At 56.8% G+C, this 17,884-nt stretch overlaps 1 protein-coding gene across 2 annotated transcripts in view; it reads right to left on the bottom strand.

Moving 5' to 3' along the window:
• Positions 1-2,647: 2,647 nt before the first annotated feature.
• Positions 2,648-17,884, bottom strand: part of RXRG (retinoid X receptor gamma) — a 37,010-nt gene continuing 21,773 nt past the window's right edge. For both annotated transcript variants that reach the window (XM_079107937.1, XM_079107938.1), the window contains 7 exons: positions 17,602-17,781; positions 12,396-12,556; positions 12,159-12,288; positions 11,070-11,202; positions 10,036-10,127; positions 9,008-9,113; positions 2,648-3,069 (listed from right to left, as the gene is read on the bottom strand). In XM_079107937.1, the coding sequence (XP_078964063.1) occupies positions 2,922-3,069; positions 9,008-9,113; positions 10,036-10,127; positions 11,070-11,202; positions 12,159-12,288; positions 12,396-12,556; positions 17,602-17,781 (950 nt within the window). In that variant the 3' untranslated portion in view covers positions 2,648-2,921. The remainder of the gene's footprint in view (positions 3,070-9,007; positions 9,114-10,035; positions 10,128-11,069; positions 11,203-12,158; positions 12,289-12,395; positions 12,557-17,601; positions 17,782-17,884) is intronic.

Raw genomic sequence — 17,884 nt, 5'->3', positions numbered from 1 at the left:
CACCCTGGGCCCTGGTCAGCGTCAGGCAGAGCTTGGGTTTGGCCAGACCAGGAAGAGATGAACGTGGGGCAGGACGCTGCCGGGTGGTGGAGGCTGCCATTTCCTGAAGGCCCCGCTCCCCCTGAGGCACTGAATGTGTCCTCAGAGGGTGGAGGTCAGGAGCCCACAGTTAAACCCAGCCCCTGCCAGCTGCTCACTGCAGCTCACAGCAAATGCAGTAACACAAAAAGGACACAGCACGGGTCCGAGATTCCGACAGGGCTTTGGGTCCAAGGCTAGGGGTCCAAGACTAGAGGTCCAAGACTAGGGGTCCAAGGCTAGGGGTCCCAGGCAGAGGGGTCCAAGACTAGTGGTCCAAGACTAGGGGTCCAAAACTAGGGGTCCAAGACTAGGGGTGCAAGGCTAGGGGTCCAAGGCTAGGGGTCCAAAACTAGGGGTCCAAGGCAAGGGGTTCAAGACTAGGGGTCCAAGACTAGGGGTCCAAGACTAGGGGTCCAAGACTAGGGGTCTAAGACTAGGGGTCCAAGACTAGGGGTCCAAGGCAAGGGGTCCAAGGCAAGGGGTTCAAAGCTAGGGGTCCAAGGCTAGGGGTCCAAGGCTAGGGGTCCCAGGCAGAGGGGTCCAAGACTAGGGGTCCAAAACTAAGGGTCCAAGGTAAGGGGTTCAAGGCTAGGGGTCCAAGGCTAGGGGTTCAAAACTAGGGGTCCAAGGCAAGGGGTTCAAGACTAGGGGTCCAAGACTAGGGGTCCAGGACTAGGGGTCCCAGGCAGAGGGGTCCAAGACTAGGGGTCTAAGACTAGGGGTCCAAGGCTAGGGGTCCAAGGCTAGGGGTCCAAGGCAAGGGGTCCAAGACTAGGGGTGCAAGACTAGGGGTCCAAGACTAGGGATCCAAGGCTAGGGGTCCAAGGCAAGGGGTCCAAGACTAGGGGTGCAAGACTAAGGGTCCAAGACTAGGGGTCCAAGGCAAGGGGTCCAAGACTAGGGGTGCAAGACTAGGGGTCCAAGACTAGGGGTCCAAGGCTAGGATCCAAGGCTAGGGGTCCAAGGCAAGGGGTCCAAAACTAGGGGTCCAAGGCTAGGGGTTCAAGGCTAGGGGTCCAAGGCTAGGGGTCCAAGGCTAGGGGTCCAAGGCAAGGGGTCCAAGACTAGGGGTGCAAGACTAAGGGTCTAAGACTAGGGGTCCAAGGCAAGGGGTCCAAGACTAGGGGTGCAAGACTAGGGGTCCAAGACTAGGGGTCCAAGGCTAGGATCCAAGGCTAGGGGTCCAAGGCAAGGGGTCCAAGGCTAGGGGTCCAAGGCTAGGGGTCCAAGACTAGGGGTCCAAGGCAAGGGGTCCAAGACTAGGGGTCCAAGACTAGGGGTCCAAGGGAAGGAATGGGTCCAAGGCAAGGGGTCCAAGGTAAGGGGTTCAAGGCTAGGGGTCCAAGGCTAGGGGTCCAAGGCTAGGGGTTCAAGGCTAGGGTTCCAAGACTAGGGGTCCAAGGTAAGGGGTTCAAGGCTAGGGGTCCAAGGCTAGGGTTCCAAGACTAGGGGTCCAAGGCAAGGGGTCCAAGGCTAGGGGTCCAAGACTAGGGGTCCAAGGCAAGGAATGGGTCCAAGGCTAGGGGTCCAGGGGCTTTGGGTCCAAGGCTAGGGTCCCTCTGCACTTCCCGGGGTCCCTTTGGGCTCCCAGGCTCAGGCAGTAGTTGTTGCTGTGCAGTTCCTAATCCCTGGCCGGTGTGTTTGGGTAGAGTCCACACTGCAGAGGGGCGTTCCAGAGGGCCAATGGTCAATGGAGAGAGAGAGGGTCCTGTGGTCCAACCTGCCCTCCAGGGAACTCTTTCCAATGTGTGGAACCCAGTTCAACAGCACACACTACAGTGCACCTACTTGCAGGTCCTGGGTCAGGTTCATGGTGCAGGGAAGGAAGCAGGCCGGTCACGTGCAGTTGTTCAGGTTGCACGCTTGCGACACTAGGGGGCACTCTGTGGAACCTGGCACAGGTCTGCACATCAGGTACACCCCACTGCAGAGGCCGGAAGATGCCTTGGAGCCGGTGGGCTGCACACAGACCCCTTCTTCAGGGAGCTCGCTATCCAGCAAACAGGAGCTTGGGACCACGTGGAGAACCTAGGTGCAGACAGTGGTTCCTATTTCTGCCTTGGAGAGGAAGGCTGTGTAGGCTGGATGTGGAAGGAAATAAACGGGGCGACCTTGGACATCAGGCTGGATGTGGAAGGAAATCAACTGGGCGGCCTTGGACTTTAGGCTGGATGTGGAAGAAAATAAACTGGGCGGCCTTGGACTTTTTGCTACAGTTGCTGGTTAGAATGGACAGAGTCCATTCCTTTGCTACCAACCCCCAACTCCCAGGACGGACAGCCTCCCCTCACCAAGGGAGTGTCCTGTGGCCTGATACTCAGTCGCTCCAAATCAGAACAAGGCTTTCTCGGCTGGTTCATCTTAAGAGGGACAAACAAAAAGACAACTCTGAAAGCCAGTGTCCCTTCCCTGTCTCCCCAGGGCCACCTGGGGCAGAGCTGGCTGCCCAGAACCCCAGCTGGACCCAGCGCCTGGCTCTGGGGTACCCTGTCTCAGGACCTCAGGGGCAACGCAGCCCCTCCCCCAGGAGAAGAGCCTCCCCTGCACAATAACGCCCACGCTCCAAGCAGTGCCAACATCATGTTTATTATTCTGTTCTTTGTTCGCTTTCCATGGCAAGTGAAAAAATAATTTAAACCAGTCCTATGTACAGAGGCTTGGTTCGCGTTCCCAAAACTTCCAGAAAGACCCAGCCCCGTGGGGTACCGTTAACGCCTGTGCGAAGCCCCACCTGTAAAAGGCTCAGTGGAGAAAGGTTTTATTGATCACGAGCATCGCATCGGGGAGCAGAGGGGCGGGGCGGGAAGGGCACAGGTGCGCCGCACACCTGCGGGGTGGGCTCAGGAGATCTGCAGCGGGGCCTCCAGCATCTCCATGAGGAAGGTGTCGATGGGCGTGTCCCCGATGAGCTTGAAGAAGAAGAGGTGCTCCAGGCACTTGAGCCCGATGGAGCGCAGGGCCGGCAGGCGCAGCAGCAGTTTGGCGAACCTGCAGGAGAGCCAGAGGACGCTGACCGCGCACGGGCACTGGCCGGGCACGGGCTCGCGGAGGCGGCTGCTGGGCTTCGCACCAAGCTGGCACCAAGCCCAGAGGGAACGGGGCCGGAGCCGCAGCAACACCGTGCGAGCGGGGCCGGTCAGGGCAGAAGTGGACGCCCAGGACCCCTGGGGCTCTCGAATTCTGCACATGTGCAGGAATCGCCATCGTCACAGGTGGAGGGGGCCACACAGCCAGCCCGTTCACTCCTGGGGCGCCTGCAGGGGTGAGCTGGAGCCTGAGACACCAGGAGCTCTGGCCCAAGCAGCCCCTGCCAGATGCGCATGAAGACCCACTGTGTGCTGGGCACGTAGGCTCTGCCACACAGAATGAGCAGGGGCCGAGGGAGCCCTGCTCTTCCGGGGAGGGAGCTTGTCATGCCTCAGTCGCTGGCCGCGCAACCTCGGTGTGCCCCGTCACCAAGTCTTGACAGCCGGTTTTGAGCCAGGAGGAGAGGGAGCCCGAGGCAGCTGCCTGAGCCTCAGGGCCCGCGGGCTGTGCAGGGAGGCCACACACGGGTGTGCACACGCACCTCACACGAGTGTGACTGCGTGGATTTGCGAGGGCCTGTGCACACGTGCTCTCACTCCCCACTGGCACACGCCCTGCTTCCTGGCTTCCCACCCTCTCACCTGGATACACTCGCCCTCACATGCACTTCCCTATCATTGAGGACATCCGCGAGACCAGCGTGCAGAACTTGTCCCCTGTGTGCATCAGCTCAGGACCCTCGCCCCGTGACATTTTCTGCTTCGCCTGTGCGCCCTCTGTCTCAAAGTCCTTTCTTGCCAGTGAAACTCATTCTGATGTTCAGGGCCACTAGAAATTCAGACACTGTACCCACAACTTTCCATCAGCAGCACAAAGGCCAAACTGGCCGTCTTCACAGCAGCCCTGACCCAGCGATTTCTGACTTGAGCTGGATCTTTACTGAGTGCTACGTTATTTCACGTTTCACACTGGAATTCCAATGCTCCTTGAAAATGTGAACGTGTGCATGTATCTACGTTCACATCGCGTGACACGTTAAGAACACGCAGCCCTATAAGAAAACACTGGTGCCATCTCAAAAAGTAGGAATTGCTCTTTCTCTAAATGAACACACTAAAGGTGAAGGCCGCTGCGGGGCAGAGCTTGGGAAGCCCTGGGAGCTGAGGCAGGCGACCGGCAGCAGGAGGGGGCTGGAGCCCACCGAGACACGGAGCCCCAGACACAGCTTGTCTGTCGTGTGCCAAGTCAGACTGAGACGTCAACTCTGAGGGTGGACTTTTCACTCCAAAAATGTTGAGTTTTACATGTGTGACAAGCCACAGCTGTTCTCTTGGCTGTCTGTGCTGGATTTAGGGGCTAAGCTCAGGACAGTGGCAATGAACTCACTCCTGAATGGGCACAGCCAGACTGACCCTGATTCTTCACTTGCTTGCACATTGCAGCAAGAAGGAGCCGCGGCCTGGGAAGGTCCTGAGCGGGGCACCTCCGGAGTTGGGGCCTCTGCTGTGTGGTGCACTTCCCCTAGGTGTCCACGTGGTGGCAGCACTGCACCGCTGAGGAAAGTGCGGGGACCTGGCAGCCCGCATCCCTTTGCCAGGCCCTGCAAGCCTGCCAGCCTCCTCATCGCTGCCCACCCGCTTGAGCCAAGCACCAGCCCCGGGTGCCTCTGAGCCTCGAGGACACTTGGAGCAGCGCCCTCTGCCAGGCTGGGTGGACAGAGCACACGGCCCACCGCCTGCCTGCGTTTCCGGGCTCTGCCCTCCTCAGGCAATGGGAACTGGCATCCCCTCCCAGCTGCAGTGGGAGCCAGGCCCCCAGCAGCCTCCAGGAAGAGCCACATTCCAGAGTTCTAAAGGTGACATTCAATAGGAACAACCATAGGGATAGTGGGAACATTCCTTAACATTGTAAAGGCCACTATGCTAAGCCCATGTCCAATATCATTCTAAATGGTGAAAAACTGAAAGCCTTCCCCCTAAAATCTGGAACAAGGCAGGGATACCCTCTTTCACCACTTCTATTCAACACTGTCCTCGAAACTCTAGCCAGAGTAATTAGACAAACCAAAGAAATTAAAGGGATACGAATAGGAAAAGAAGAACTTAAACTACCCCTGTTTGCTGATGACATGATTATATATTTACAGGAACCTGGAAATTCCACCAGAAAACTCTTAGAACTCATAAGTGAATTCAGTAAGGTAGCAGGTTACAAGATCAGTGCTCATAAATCCAATACATTTTTATACATAAGTGATGAATCTTCAGAAAGAGAAATTAGGAAAACTACCCCATTCACAATAGCCTCGAAAAAAATAAAGTACTTGGAAATCAATCTCACAAAAGAGGTGAAAGACCTCTACAATGAGAACTACAGAACACTAAAGAAAGAAATTAAAGAAAACCTTAGAAGATGGAAAGATCTCCCATGTTCTTGGATAGGAAGAATTAATATTGTCAAAATGGCCATACTACCAAAAGTGCTATACACATTCAATGCAATTCCAATTAAAATCCCAATGACGTACCTTACAAAAATAGAGCAAGCAATTATGAAATTCATCTGGAAGAATAAGAATCCCAGAATAGCTAAAGCAATCCTTAGCAGAAAGAGCGAAGCAGGGGTATTGCAATACCAGATCTTCAACTCTACTACAAAGCAAGAGTAACAAAAACGGCATGGTATTGGTACCAAAATAGACATGTAGATCAATGGTACAGAATAGAGGACATGGACACAAACCCAAATAAATACAATTTTCTCATATTAGACAAAGGGGCCAAAAATATGCAATGGAGAAAAGATAGCCTCTTCAACAAATGGTGCTGGGAAAACTGGAAATCCATATGCAACAGAATGAAACTAAACCCATATCTCTCACCATGCACAAAACTAAACTCAAAATGGATTAAGGACCTCGGAATCAGACCAGAGACCCTGCAGATTATAGAAGAAAAAGTAGGTCCAGATCTTCAACATGTCGGCTTAGGACCAGACTTCCTCAACAGGACTCCCATAGCACAAGAAATAAAAGCAAGAATCAACAACTGGGATAGATTCAAACTAAAAAGCTTTCTCTCAGCAAAGGAAACTATCAGCAATGTGAAGAGAGAGCCTACAGAGTGGGAGAATATCTTTGCCACTCATACTTCAGATAGAGCACTAATTTCCAGAATATATAAAGAACTCAAAAAACTCTACACCAAGAATACAAATAACCCAATCAACAAATGGGCTAAGGAAATGAACAGACACTTCACAGAAGAAGATCTACAAGCAATCAACAGATATATGAAAAAATGTTCAACATCTCTAGTAATAAGAGAAATGCAAATCAAAACTACCCTAAGATTCCATCTCACCCCAATTAGAATGGCAATTATCAAGAACACAAGCAACAATAGGTGTTGGCAAGGATGTGGGGAAAAAGGTGCACTCATACATTGCTGGTGGGGTTGCAAATTAGTGCAGCCACTCTGGAAAGCAGTGTGAAGATTCCTCAGAAAGCTTGGAATGGAACCACCATTTGACCAGCTATCCCACTCTTTGGCCTATACCCAAAGGACTTAAAATCAGCATACTACAGAGATACAGCCACATCAATGTTCATAGGTGCTCAATTCACCATAGCCAGATTGTGGAACCAACCTAGATGTCCTTCAATTGATGAATGGATAAAGAAACTGTGATAATATTACTCCACCATAAAGAATGATAAAATTATGGCATTTGCAGGCAAATGGATGAAATTGGAGAATATCATGCTAAGTGAGATAAGCCAATCTCAAAAAACCAAAGGAAGAATGATCTCGCTGATAAGCGGATGATACACATAATGGGGGGTGGGAGGGGTTAGTGTTAGGGTTAGGGTTGGGGGGGGCAAGAATGGAAGAAGGAGGGACTGTGTAGAAGGAAAAGAGGGGTGGGAGGGGTGGGGGAAGGGAAAAATAACAGAATGAATCAAACAACATTACTCTATGTAAATTTATGATTACACAAATGGTATGCCTTTACTCCATGTACAAACAGAGAAACAACATGTATCCCATTTGTTTACAATTACATATATATTATATATACATAATATATATACATATATATGTATATATACTTATAAAAAATAAATAAACTATTTGGAAAGAAAAAAAAATAGGAGCAACCTTCATGCCATCTGCGGGGCAATGGCTAAATGCATACAAATACATCCACACTGAGCGATGTCACAGAACTACTGAAAATGGTGATTTTACACTTCCAGTAATCTGATGAAATTTCCAAAATGGCTGAAGAGAGAAAATAATGCGCCACACTCTGGAATTTCGTATTTGCACATATGTGTTGTTGCCTGCATCTGTGTGGATTCATAAGGACTTGGGAACAAAACATACCAACGTGTTTACAATCCAATTGTGTTACCTGGTTTAAAAATGTGTTTTCTTTTTCCTACCAAAGCAGACATTTCTTTTATAATTAGGAAAAGAGAGTTGGGCTGCTTTTTCGTTTTTTAAGATTAAAGTGGGAATTGGAGCTGATTCCGAGGAAAGGAAGGGTACCCCAGACACACCTGGTGCTGCTTTAGGGTGGGAAGAGTGGGCAGAAAGCACCAGCCGGGGCCCCTGGCACCGCGGCTCACCCGGCCTCCTCCCTGTGGCCAGGGCAGGTCTTCAGTGTCTCCTGCTGCAGGTGAAGCAGAGGTGCCAGGCGGGCCCTGGATCAGTCCTCTCCTTTGATGACCTGCAGCCAGGCACAGTCCCAGCCTGTGTGGCTGGCGGGGAAGTCGTGGCAGGCTTCCCACGCCTCTCACAGGCAGCCTCCTGGACGCTCCCCCCCCCCCCAACCACTCTTCCCTTCAACCAGCGGGAGGCCAACCACAGGAGGGCTACAGGCAGGGCATGGCCACAGGGAGGAGGGTCGGTCCCTGAGAGACAGCCTGCCAGAGAACCACCCACCAGACACTATGAGTGAGGACCAGTTGTCCCCGCAGGGAGGGCTGACCAGCTGGCCTATGGTCCAGGATAAGCAGCCAAATCCAAATCAGACTTCACTGAGGAATAAAATCTCAGCGAGGACTGCATGGAAATTCATCCTAAAGACTGTCTTGAAGCCCACCTGTCTTTCCAGTTTCATTTCCAACTTTCTGTGAGATTTGAGGACATTTCTCATTTTAGTTACAGTTTGCTGTACTTGGGAAAACGTGGGGATTTCTTTTAATGACTCGGGAATAGCTGTACTGCCAGGCAGCTTGGCGAGACCACACAGAGGGAACCCCAGGGAGCAGTGGCCACGCTCCCTGACCCCAAAGCCTGTACTTTCTACTGCTTGGGGTTTCCAAGGGGGCCTGAGAGCAATGCAGTCACCACAGCGCAGGCTGAGATCAGACCACAACCTCCCTGCCTCCCCGGGGCTTCACTTCCCTAAGCCTCTGTCAGTTCTCAGACTGAAGACCACGATTCCCACAGCGATGCGGTCATACATGCCTGTTTCAGCACTAAAGGTGTGTGTCTAGCCCCCATGCCTGCCTGAAATGAAGGTACTACCAAACCCTGTGTATACAGACACCGCTGGTAAAGTCTGATCCATAAATTAGGCACAGCAAGAGATCAACACCAATACAGGAAAATAGAACTATCTCAATGGTGTATGTAATGAGAGCTATTTAAACTTAGGAATTTCTTATTTCTGGAAAGTTCCCTGTAATCTTTGGACCCACCACGGGTGCTGAGACACCCTCTGCTTGGGCATCTTCCAAGTGGGGGAGGAGCGGTCAGACAGCCCTCCCCTCGCAGAGCTCAGGCTGGGCCTGTGTGGAGCCGCGGCGAGGCCCAGTACTCTGCTCAAAGGCCTGTGCTGCCCAAGAGGGGGCGAGCCCTCCATCCACATGGCTGCCCCGGAGCCTCACCTGCCTGGCTGCTCCGGGTACTTCTGCTTGGTGTAGGCCTCCAGGGTAGCATAGACCTTCTCCCGCAGGGTCTCCACCTCCGAGGGGTTAGACAGGCCTTTGGCATCTGCGGAAGACAGTGGCCTCAGGCTCATTAACCCCTGAGCGGGCGCCCTCCCCAGAGGTGTGCCCCTCACGCTGGTCACCTCCCTCAGAGTGGAGAGGACACCCGCAGGCTCCACCCTGAAGCACCTGACCCCAGGAGGGCAGCTTCATTTTTCTGGGTCATTCTAGAAATACCATCTTCACACATGTGTTGAGAGCCTCCTATGGCTGGGCATGGAGCCAGTGGGGAGCTGAGGTGCCAGGCAGGCCCGCCTCCTGCCTCGGGCATATCCCAGCAGCAGGTGGCCACACCATCCTCTCTGTGCCTGCAGCTTTTGGTGAAGTTCCTCCCCGGAACGTCGTCCCTGGGCCTCCGCACAGCACCCGTCCACCCGCCCACAGCCCTGTCCAGTCCTTTCCTCTCGCAGCCAGCCCAGGCCCCAGCCTGCTGCCATCTTGCCTGGCTCCCCAGCCAACCCTGCGCCCACAGCTTCAGGCCAGGTCCTGGCTCCTCCGTGAAGTGCTACTGCCACCTCCAATTTGAACGTTCAAAGACAAAATCCTGAGTCCCACCACCCTGGATCGGAACTCGCTTGCTCCGGAATGTCTCCAAGTCAGTAAATGAGAGCTCGGGTCTCCCAAATGTTCAGGCCTGCGTCACACGTGGCGCCTCTCTCGGGCATCCTGCTCCCTCGTGGCAGCCCCGGGGCACTGCCTGAAGGGACCCCATGGCAGGGCCACCTCCCCGCAGCCCGGCCTCCTCGACCTCCCAACATGCACGCCCCAGGCCACACGGGCTTTTCAGGGAGGCTGTGGGGCAAAGGCGTGGACGGTGCACTCATGCCTCCGATCCCTGGCCCTGCCTGGCTGGCTCTGCTGAGCTGCAGGACCAGAACCTCGGGAGTCGGGAGTGACTGAGGGACAGCCCCGTTCCTGGCGGTCACCTGGGTTGAACAGCACGATGGCACGCAGGCAGCCCAGCTCCGACTTGTCCATCTGCATGTCCTTCATCTTGGAAACCAGCTCAGTTAGGACTCTGCTTACGGGAAAGGCGGCTGACAAGAAGGCCGTGAGTGCCCGGCCCAGGACCGGCAGGGTGGAGCCTGCAGACCTCGGCCTCCACTCCCCCGGGCTTCGGGCGAGGCTCCGGGAACCGGGGTGCAGAGGTGAATACGAAGCAGAGCGCCTCGCAAGGAGCCCAGACGCAGAAGGCAAGCGGAACACTCAGCAAAGAGCTGCTGAGCAAAGCAACACACGCCGAGCCGGCCACAGGACGGGTCTGTGGGTGCAGCAGGCGGGCGAGGCCATCAAGGGTGCAGGGAGGGTGCAGGGAGGGTGCAGGGAGGGTGGGCCCGCCAAGCCCAGGGAGCCTGCTGCTCACCCAGAGGCACTGGCTTCCATAGGGAGCGTGCGGAGAGGACAGGAACTGGAGGCACCCTGGGTGCTCGCACATGGGCCCTAGATGGCCACGGATGGCGGGCGGAGGGGCTGTGCTCTGGCAGTGATGGGGACTCTCCCTGCCAGTTCTCCCCTCACCCTACTGCTGCCCTCGAGCACCTTCTAAGGCACCAGACCTCCGCCGGGTGCCACTGCCTGACGGGCGGTCTGCCCTTACCACAGGCCTCCCCCAGAGAGCCCACTGAGTCCGGCACACCCCAGCCAGGCTCACCCGGCCTCCTACAGGCGGCTCCAAGTCCCAGCTCAGCCTCCCCAGCCCCGCCTACCAGTGGATCCGGGGACCCATCTCTCCCCGGAGCCCAAAGGGCACGAAGGGGTCTCTACGGTGACTCAGCCTTCCTTTCAACCCTCTCACTCCCCAGCTGTACGTCTTCCAGTGCTTAATGTTCCTGCACAGCCATGAGCACTGGTGGGCTGCTCTCCTGCATCCCCACACTACCCACAGAAACACACGGGCGTGGTGTGTGCACACAGGTGCACAAGCGTGGGCAAACGCTCAGACCAAGCAGAAGGGAGGCACCTGTCAAAGATGGAGCCGACACCGGCACTGTGGGCGCTGCTGCGGTGGACGTGCAGACCTGTCGCCAGAAGGATGCCGTCCTGCACCGAGACCGAGCGGTGGGAGAAGGAGGCGATCAGCAGCTCGTTCCACCCTGTGGAGAGGAGGCCTTAGGGACCCACACAGCCCCTGCGCTGGGGACCCAGAGCCTATGTCATCGCCCCACATCAGGAAGCAGCTCTGGACAGAGGAGGGCGAGACCCAGCTCAAAGGCCACTGCTAGCCAGAGAGGACAGGAAGGGGCGGCCCAGGCCTTCCGACCCCAGGGCTCCTGGCCGTGCACCCGTGGCCTCTCCATGCGGCCCATGCGGCTTGAGGACAAGGACTGATTCAGGTGGACCTTTCCCAGGTACCGTGTCCACGGCCATGAGTAAGTGGAGGAACCCGCGTCTCTGCCCCAGGACCTGGTGACCCAGTCTCGCTGCTTGGGCCATTCCCAGCCACACCAGCAGGACGTGAGGCTCTGGGGCAATGCTCAGAGATGGCCCACCATCTACAGGATGAGTGAGTGGCCTGTCCCAACGCTCATCCCGCCTTCTCAACCCCCCCAATGGCTCCATGACAAAGAGGGGACCTGGCTGATGCCAACGGACTGCCCGGTGTCCCAGAAACAGCGAGAGAGCACAGCACAGAGTCTGAAGTCAGGGAACACTTGACGTCCACCTGGTATTGACTCAAGCACAGACCTGCGGCCTTCTGATCTCAGCTGTGAAATGAGAACATCTCCATTCACCAGCCCCATGACAGTAACAAGGCACCGCTGCAAATGGTCCTCAATACCAAGGACTAAGAGTCTTTAAAACTTAAGTGCAAATCGTAAGCCACGGCCCTGCTCGCGTGGGGGAGTCCCACTGTGCAGGGTTTCACTGGGGAAGGACTGTGTTCTGGGAAGACCGTCCAAGTTAAGACTCTACAAATAATGGGAGAAGGACAGACCCAGAGAGGGTGGCCTCGGCATCCACTTGCCACACAACTGGACGGGCGACAGCCTCATCGAGCCAGGGCGCTCCATCAGGGCCCCCGGTGTGGCAGGGAGCCTGGTGTGCCCACCTGCCCGGAGCAGGATGACCTGGTCCTCCAGGGTGAGGTCGGAGAAGTGGGGGATGCGCTTGGCCCACTCGACCAGCGTGAAGAGCTGCTTGTCGGCCGCGTGGCAGATGTTGGTCACCGGGTCGTTGGTCTAAGAAAGGAACGCAGCCCGTGAGGGGCAGGCCCTGGACTCACGACACCCTCCTCGCCCAGCCCACCCGAGAACCGGGAGACGCCCGGAGAGCCAGGGCCACCTACAGAGTTCTCCACGCTCATGTCCCCACAGGACTCGGTCTTGGGTTCCACAGCCAGCTCGGCTTCCAGGATCCTCTCCACCGGCATGTCCTCGTGGCCGCCGCTGGTGCACTCCGCCTCACTCTCCGCTCGCTCCCGGCTCCTCTGTCTCTCTTCCTGTACGGCTGGTAAATGGCAGGACACAGGGAGGTCACCGTGAGGCCCAGGCACGTGCAGGAGCGCAGACCTGTGTGAGCCTCAGCTTCCTGCCGGGTGGTCCCGGCGCAGAGCCAGGGCTGTTGTTGCCTTGGCGGAGGAGCGTGGGAGGTGCCTGCACAGAACTGGGGTGCCCCCTTCCCTCCAGCGCACCGCAGTCCACACTGTCTGCAGGTCAGGCTTGACAGCTGCAGTCCCACCCTCTCTTGGAGGGAGCGGCGGCCCCGAGTCCACTGCAGCCTCCCACGCTCTCCTTAGCCTCCCACCCTGGTGAGCACACCTCTGGGCCCCCGGCAGGCCCGGGCATCACCCTGGCATCCATGTTCTGCCAGGCCTGCCGCTCAGGCAGCGTGAGCAGAGCACCACCTGACCCCACTTGTCGGGCAAGGTGTTCAGGCAGCCACGTCAGTGAGTGACCGGCTGGGAGGAGTCACCCAGATGACGTTCCGGAACCAGTGCTGCCTCAGGGCTGGGAGGCCTCTCCTGGGGCTCCATCCAGGTTCCCTCCCACCCAGGCAGACCCCAAGGCTGCCCTCCTCAGCAGGAGGATGGTCGCCGTCAGCTGCTCCGGGGCCTGGACACCGCGCTGTCGTACTCAGTGTTTAAACAGTGCTCACAGCCCAGGGCCGGGCAGAGCCCCTGTAGTGGCGGCTGGCCTCAGACCCCATGACTGTCCCGGCCCAGCAGCCTCTGCCCTTCCTTCACAGTCCACTTCAAAAGCACCCCCTGCTCTCTGAGAGGTGGCAAGCAGGCTGGACTGGCACGGGGGCTGACTCTGACCTTGTCCTGCCAGTGAAATGGCTGGTCTCAAGGTTAGCCAGACAGGGCATGCCTGGAAGTCACCCCTGTACACCAAAGCCCAGCAGACTCGCCCAGAGGCCTCAGGGACCGTGGCGTCTCTGACAGGGAGCAAGGCCGAGGCCGAGGCCGAGGGCGGGAGCAGGAGCCTGTGCCTGGGAGCACAGGGCTCCCTCACCAGGCAGGTCTGCCACTTGCTGCTGTGGCTGGCACACTCCCTAGCCCGCTAAGCCTTGGTTTCCCTATCTGCAAAGTGAGGACCGTAGTGGCTACTGCAGTGACCTGTGACAACTCCCAAGGTAGCTGTGGGGGCCAGAGAGCCTCTACTTCCTCAGCCCAGGTCTCTCGGCCCCTTGGGCTGGCCTCTGGTCCTCTCCTCCTCCTCCCTGTCCTCCTTTTGGTCCCCTCCCGGCGTCATCCAGGACTCCGGTGGGAGTCACAGTGCACATTTTCTCAGGTGGATTCGCTGGCTGAGCCTGAATCCTTCCTGAGTTGGTTTTTCCGGGTCGTCCGCAGCCTGTCTGTCTGACGATCAGAGGCGAGGAAGCAAGCTAAGCAGGCTCCTCTGTGGACCCCAGTCAGTCCACTCGCGCGACACCGAGGAAGATGACCTCAGGCTTCACCGGAAACCACTGGCTTCGGGAACTCGGGCTTCGCTGCTGCCCTGAGCTGAGCCACTGCCCACAGCTCCTTGGGGAGGCTCACTCAGAGCCGCGGCTGCTCCAGCAGGGCAGGGCCGGAGAGCCACCTGGAGTGGACCAGACCTCGCCCTCCCGCAGGGTCCACCACAGGTCCAGCCCGAGCTTTCTGTGAGCTACGGTGTCCTGAGAGCCAGAAGTCATGGGGCTCTTTCTCTGGGTCAGAACTTGGCTCTGCACTTTGTGCAGATGGCATTTCACTTCACCCTCTCAATGACCCTGTGGGGTCGGGAACTGCGGAGAAGCTGGAGGTCGAGCTAGGGAGTGGTAGACCAGCACCAGCAGGCTGGCTGTGCCCAAACCTGTCCCTGAACAGCTCTGCCTCCGGGCACTGGCTGGTCGTGTTCATAGGCCAGGGGTCCAAGCCTGCCACTGCTGCCACAGATGGCCCGAAAGACAGCCCTCCCTCTAGTTGTGAGCCCACCATGTGGCCAGTCCTGAAAATAGCTTCTCCAGCACTCCCAAGGAGCACTGGGCATCAGAGACTCCCATTCCTGTACCTGTGCTGCCCTTTGCTCGCTGTGTGAGCGTGGGCAGACCCCTAGCTTCCTGAGCCTCTGTTTCTTCTTTCAGGAAGTGGATGTAGTATGGCACGCTTCCACAGTTGTGGTGGGAAAGCTACAAGCTATCAATTTTATCCTGTGAGAAGAAGCGGGCTCCCCCGGCAGCCGGGCCACAGAACTTGCTCCAGTCTGTAAGGTGGGACCCGGCTGCCACAGCGTGGCGGAGCATGAAGGAAGCACTCCACACCCAGTGGATGAGCTCCACTTTCAGGAGTGCCTGCAACCTGAGGCTTCTCACTTCACCGTCCAGTAATTCACGACATGACTCTAACATGCCAGTCACTGGTGATACACCAGCGACAACACAAACAAGGGAGCCCCTGCCACACACAGCCAGACCCTGGGCAAGGTGAGCTCATGTGTTGGGAGGTGACAGATGCTGCAGAAGGAGACGTGTCGTGCTGATGGAGTTGAGAGGCAGCCAGGCAGGGAGAGCAGCCAGTGCAAAGGGCCTGTGGTGGGAGCAGCCCTGATAATGCCAGGCCTGAAACAGATGCCTGGCCTTGACATTTCACAAGGAGGTGGCGTTCTATGTCAGTGGGAAGGGAAGCTTTGGGGGACTCAAGTCCATTGCTCAAAGCTCCTGCTGGCTGCTCTACGAAGATTCAGGAAGCCAAAGATGGAAACAGGGAGAGACATGAGGATGCCACTCGTGTGCTAAGAAAGATGCAGCTGGTGGTAGTGACAGCGGTGACGGTGCCAGGGACGCTTCTGCAGGGCTCTGAGGGAGAGACGAGGCTTGCTCACCAGTGGACGGGGTGGGAGGATGAGGCGGAGTCTAGGTGGCACCTCTGGGGCAGGGACATGCTGGACAGCCAGGCAGCAGTGGCCAGGACCTCAGCTCTGGGTCTGCCACTCCCGAGGCCCTGCCAGCCATCAGAGCCAGGGCTGCGCCGAGCTCCTCCTCCTGCCAGCACAGGCTGTGTGAGCCAAGCCCAGCGCCCACTCAGCTCCTGCCACGGGACTCAGAAAACCCTTCACCCTCTCTGGACCTGTGTCCTCGACTGAAATGGCTCCTGGGGACAGGTGACCCTGAAGGCCACCCTCTGTGCACATCCCCTTGTGGCCACATTCCCTCTTCTCAGGCTCAAAGGACCTCGCCCTTCATTGTCCTTCCCGCAGACACCCAGCTTCCCACAGAGCGAGCTCAGGGGCTGCTGGGCAGGCGGGCCTCCCTGAGCAGAGGGGACGGGGCCCTCCCGACCCACTGAGATGCCCCTCCTAGGCCAGGGCTGCTCACTCCCCTTATGTTCATTGTGCTGCTCAGCGGAACGACTTCCCAATCTTTCAAGGGAAGAAAATCCCATCTGGATGTGTTTATTCTTCCACCAGAGCAGCCCATTTAGCTGCTCTGTAATTTAAAGATGTGATCTTTCAATGCACATTGACAGCCCTAGAGGCTACATCTGTCACCCTGACAATGCTAGCGTCCAAGACAGACCTCCAACACCAAGGGTCCGCAGCAGACCAGGTCAAGAATATGTGCAGCATTCCTCAGAGGGAGACCCAGGACCAGAAAGGAGAAGACACCTCCAACAGAAAGGTCAGCGTGACCTGCATGGGACAGCAGAGCACAGAACCAGAACCACAGCTCCTCAGCTCTGAGATCCCCCATCCAAGGTCAGAGCACAGGACCAGGACACCTCAGCTCTGAGAACCTCCATCCAAGGTCAGAGCACAGGACCAGGACTCCTCAGCTCTGAGAACCTCCATCAGAATGCCGGGGCACAGGACCAGGACACCTCAGCTGTGAGATCCTCCATCCAAGGTCAGAGCACAGGGCCAGGACACCTCAGCTGTGAGAACCTCCAACCAAGGTCAGGGCACAGGGCCAGGACACCTCAGCTCTGAGATCCTCCATCCAAGGTCAGAGCACAGGGCCAGGACACCTCAGCTCTGAGAATCTCCATCCAAGGTCAGGGCACAGGACCAGGACTCCTCAGCTCTGAGAACCTCCATCAGAAGGTCAGAGCACAGGACCAGGACACCTCAGCTGTGAGATCCTCCATCAGAATGTCAGAGCACAGGCCCAGGACACCTCAGCTCTGAGAATCTCCATCTAAGTTCAGAGCACAGGCCCAGGACACCTCAGCTCTGAGAACCTCCATCAGAATGCCGGGGCACAGGACCAGGACACCTCAGTTGTGAGAACCTCCAACCAAGGTCAGGGCACAGGACCAGGACACCTCAGCTCTGAGAACCTCCATCTAAGTTCAGAGCACAGGACCAGGACATCTCAGCTCTGAGAACCTCCATCTAAGTTCAGAGCACAGGACCAGGACACCTCAGCTCTGAGGACCTCCATCCAAGGTCAGGGCACAGGGCTAGGACTTCTCAGCTCTGAGAACCTCCATCAGAATGTCAGAGCACAGGACCAGGACACCTCAGCTCTGAGAATCTCCATCTAAGTTCAGAGCACAGGACCAGGACACCTTAGCTCTGAGAATCTCCATCCAAGATCAGAGCACAGGACCAGGACATCTCAGCTCTGAGAACCTCCATCTAAGTTCAGAGCACAGGACCAGGACATCTCAGCTCTGATAATCTCCATCTAAGGTCAGAGCACAGGACCAGGACTCCTCAGCTCTGCGATCCTCCATCCAAGGTCAGAGCACAGGCCCAGGACATCTCAGCTCTGAGAACCTCCATCTAAGTTCAGAGCACAGGACCAGGACACCTCAGTCTGAGAATCTCCATCCAAGATCAGAGCACAGGACCTGGACACCTCAGCCTGAGACCTACTGCTTAGGTACAGCGAGGAAAATGGAGAGGGCCACTCTCTGTGCTCCAGGGAGGATGGGTAAGTGTAGAGGAGAAAGATCCTCCTGTCTCTACTCTGGGAATGCATTTTTCGAGAAACTGTAGCACCCAAGGCCACCTGAACCCCAAGCCGCCTCCCAGCTGCTCCCGCCCAGTGTCCAGGATGTCCGCTCCCCTGAGGGAGGGGTGCCTCACCCTCCCGCTTCATGCCCATGACCAGGCACTTCTGGTAGCGGCAGTACTGGCAGCGGTTGCGCTGGCGCTTGTCGATGAGGCAGTCCTTGTTGTCCCGGCAGGTGTAGACGAGGTCCTTCCTGATGGTCCTCTTGAAGAAGCCCTTGCAACCCTCACAGCTGTACACCCCGTAGTGCTTTCCTGCCATGAGAAAGAGACACTCAGCAGATGCCCTCGGCTCCCCAGGAACAGCAGATCGCATGGGCTCCGGCACAGAGAGCAACCACCAGCCAAGCAGCCACCA

The sequence above is a fragment of the Sciurus vulgaris genome (assembly GCF_902686455.1).
Source record: "Sciurus vulgaris genome assembly, chromosome: 12".
NCBI lineage: Eukaryota > Metazoa > Chordata > Mammalia > Rodentia > Sciuridae > Sciurus > Sciurus vulgaris.
This window is presented reverse-complemented; position numbering and strand designations above follow the sequence as displayed.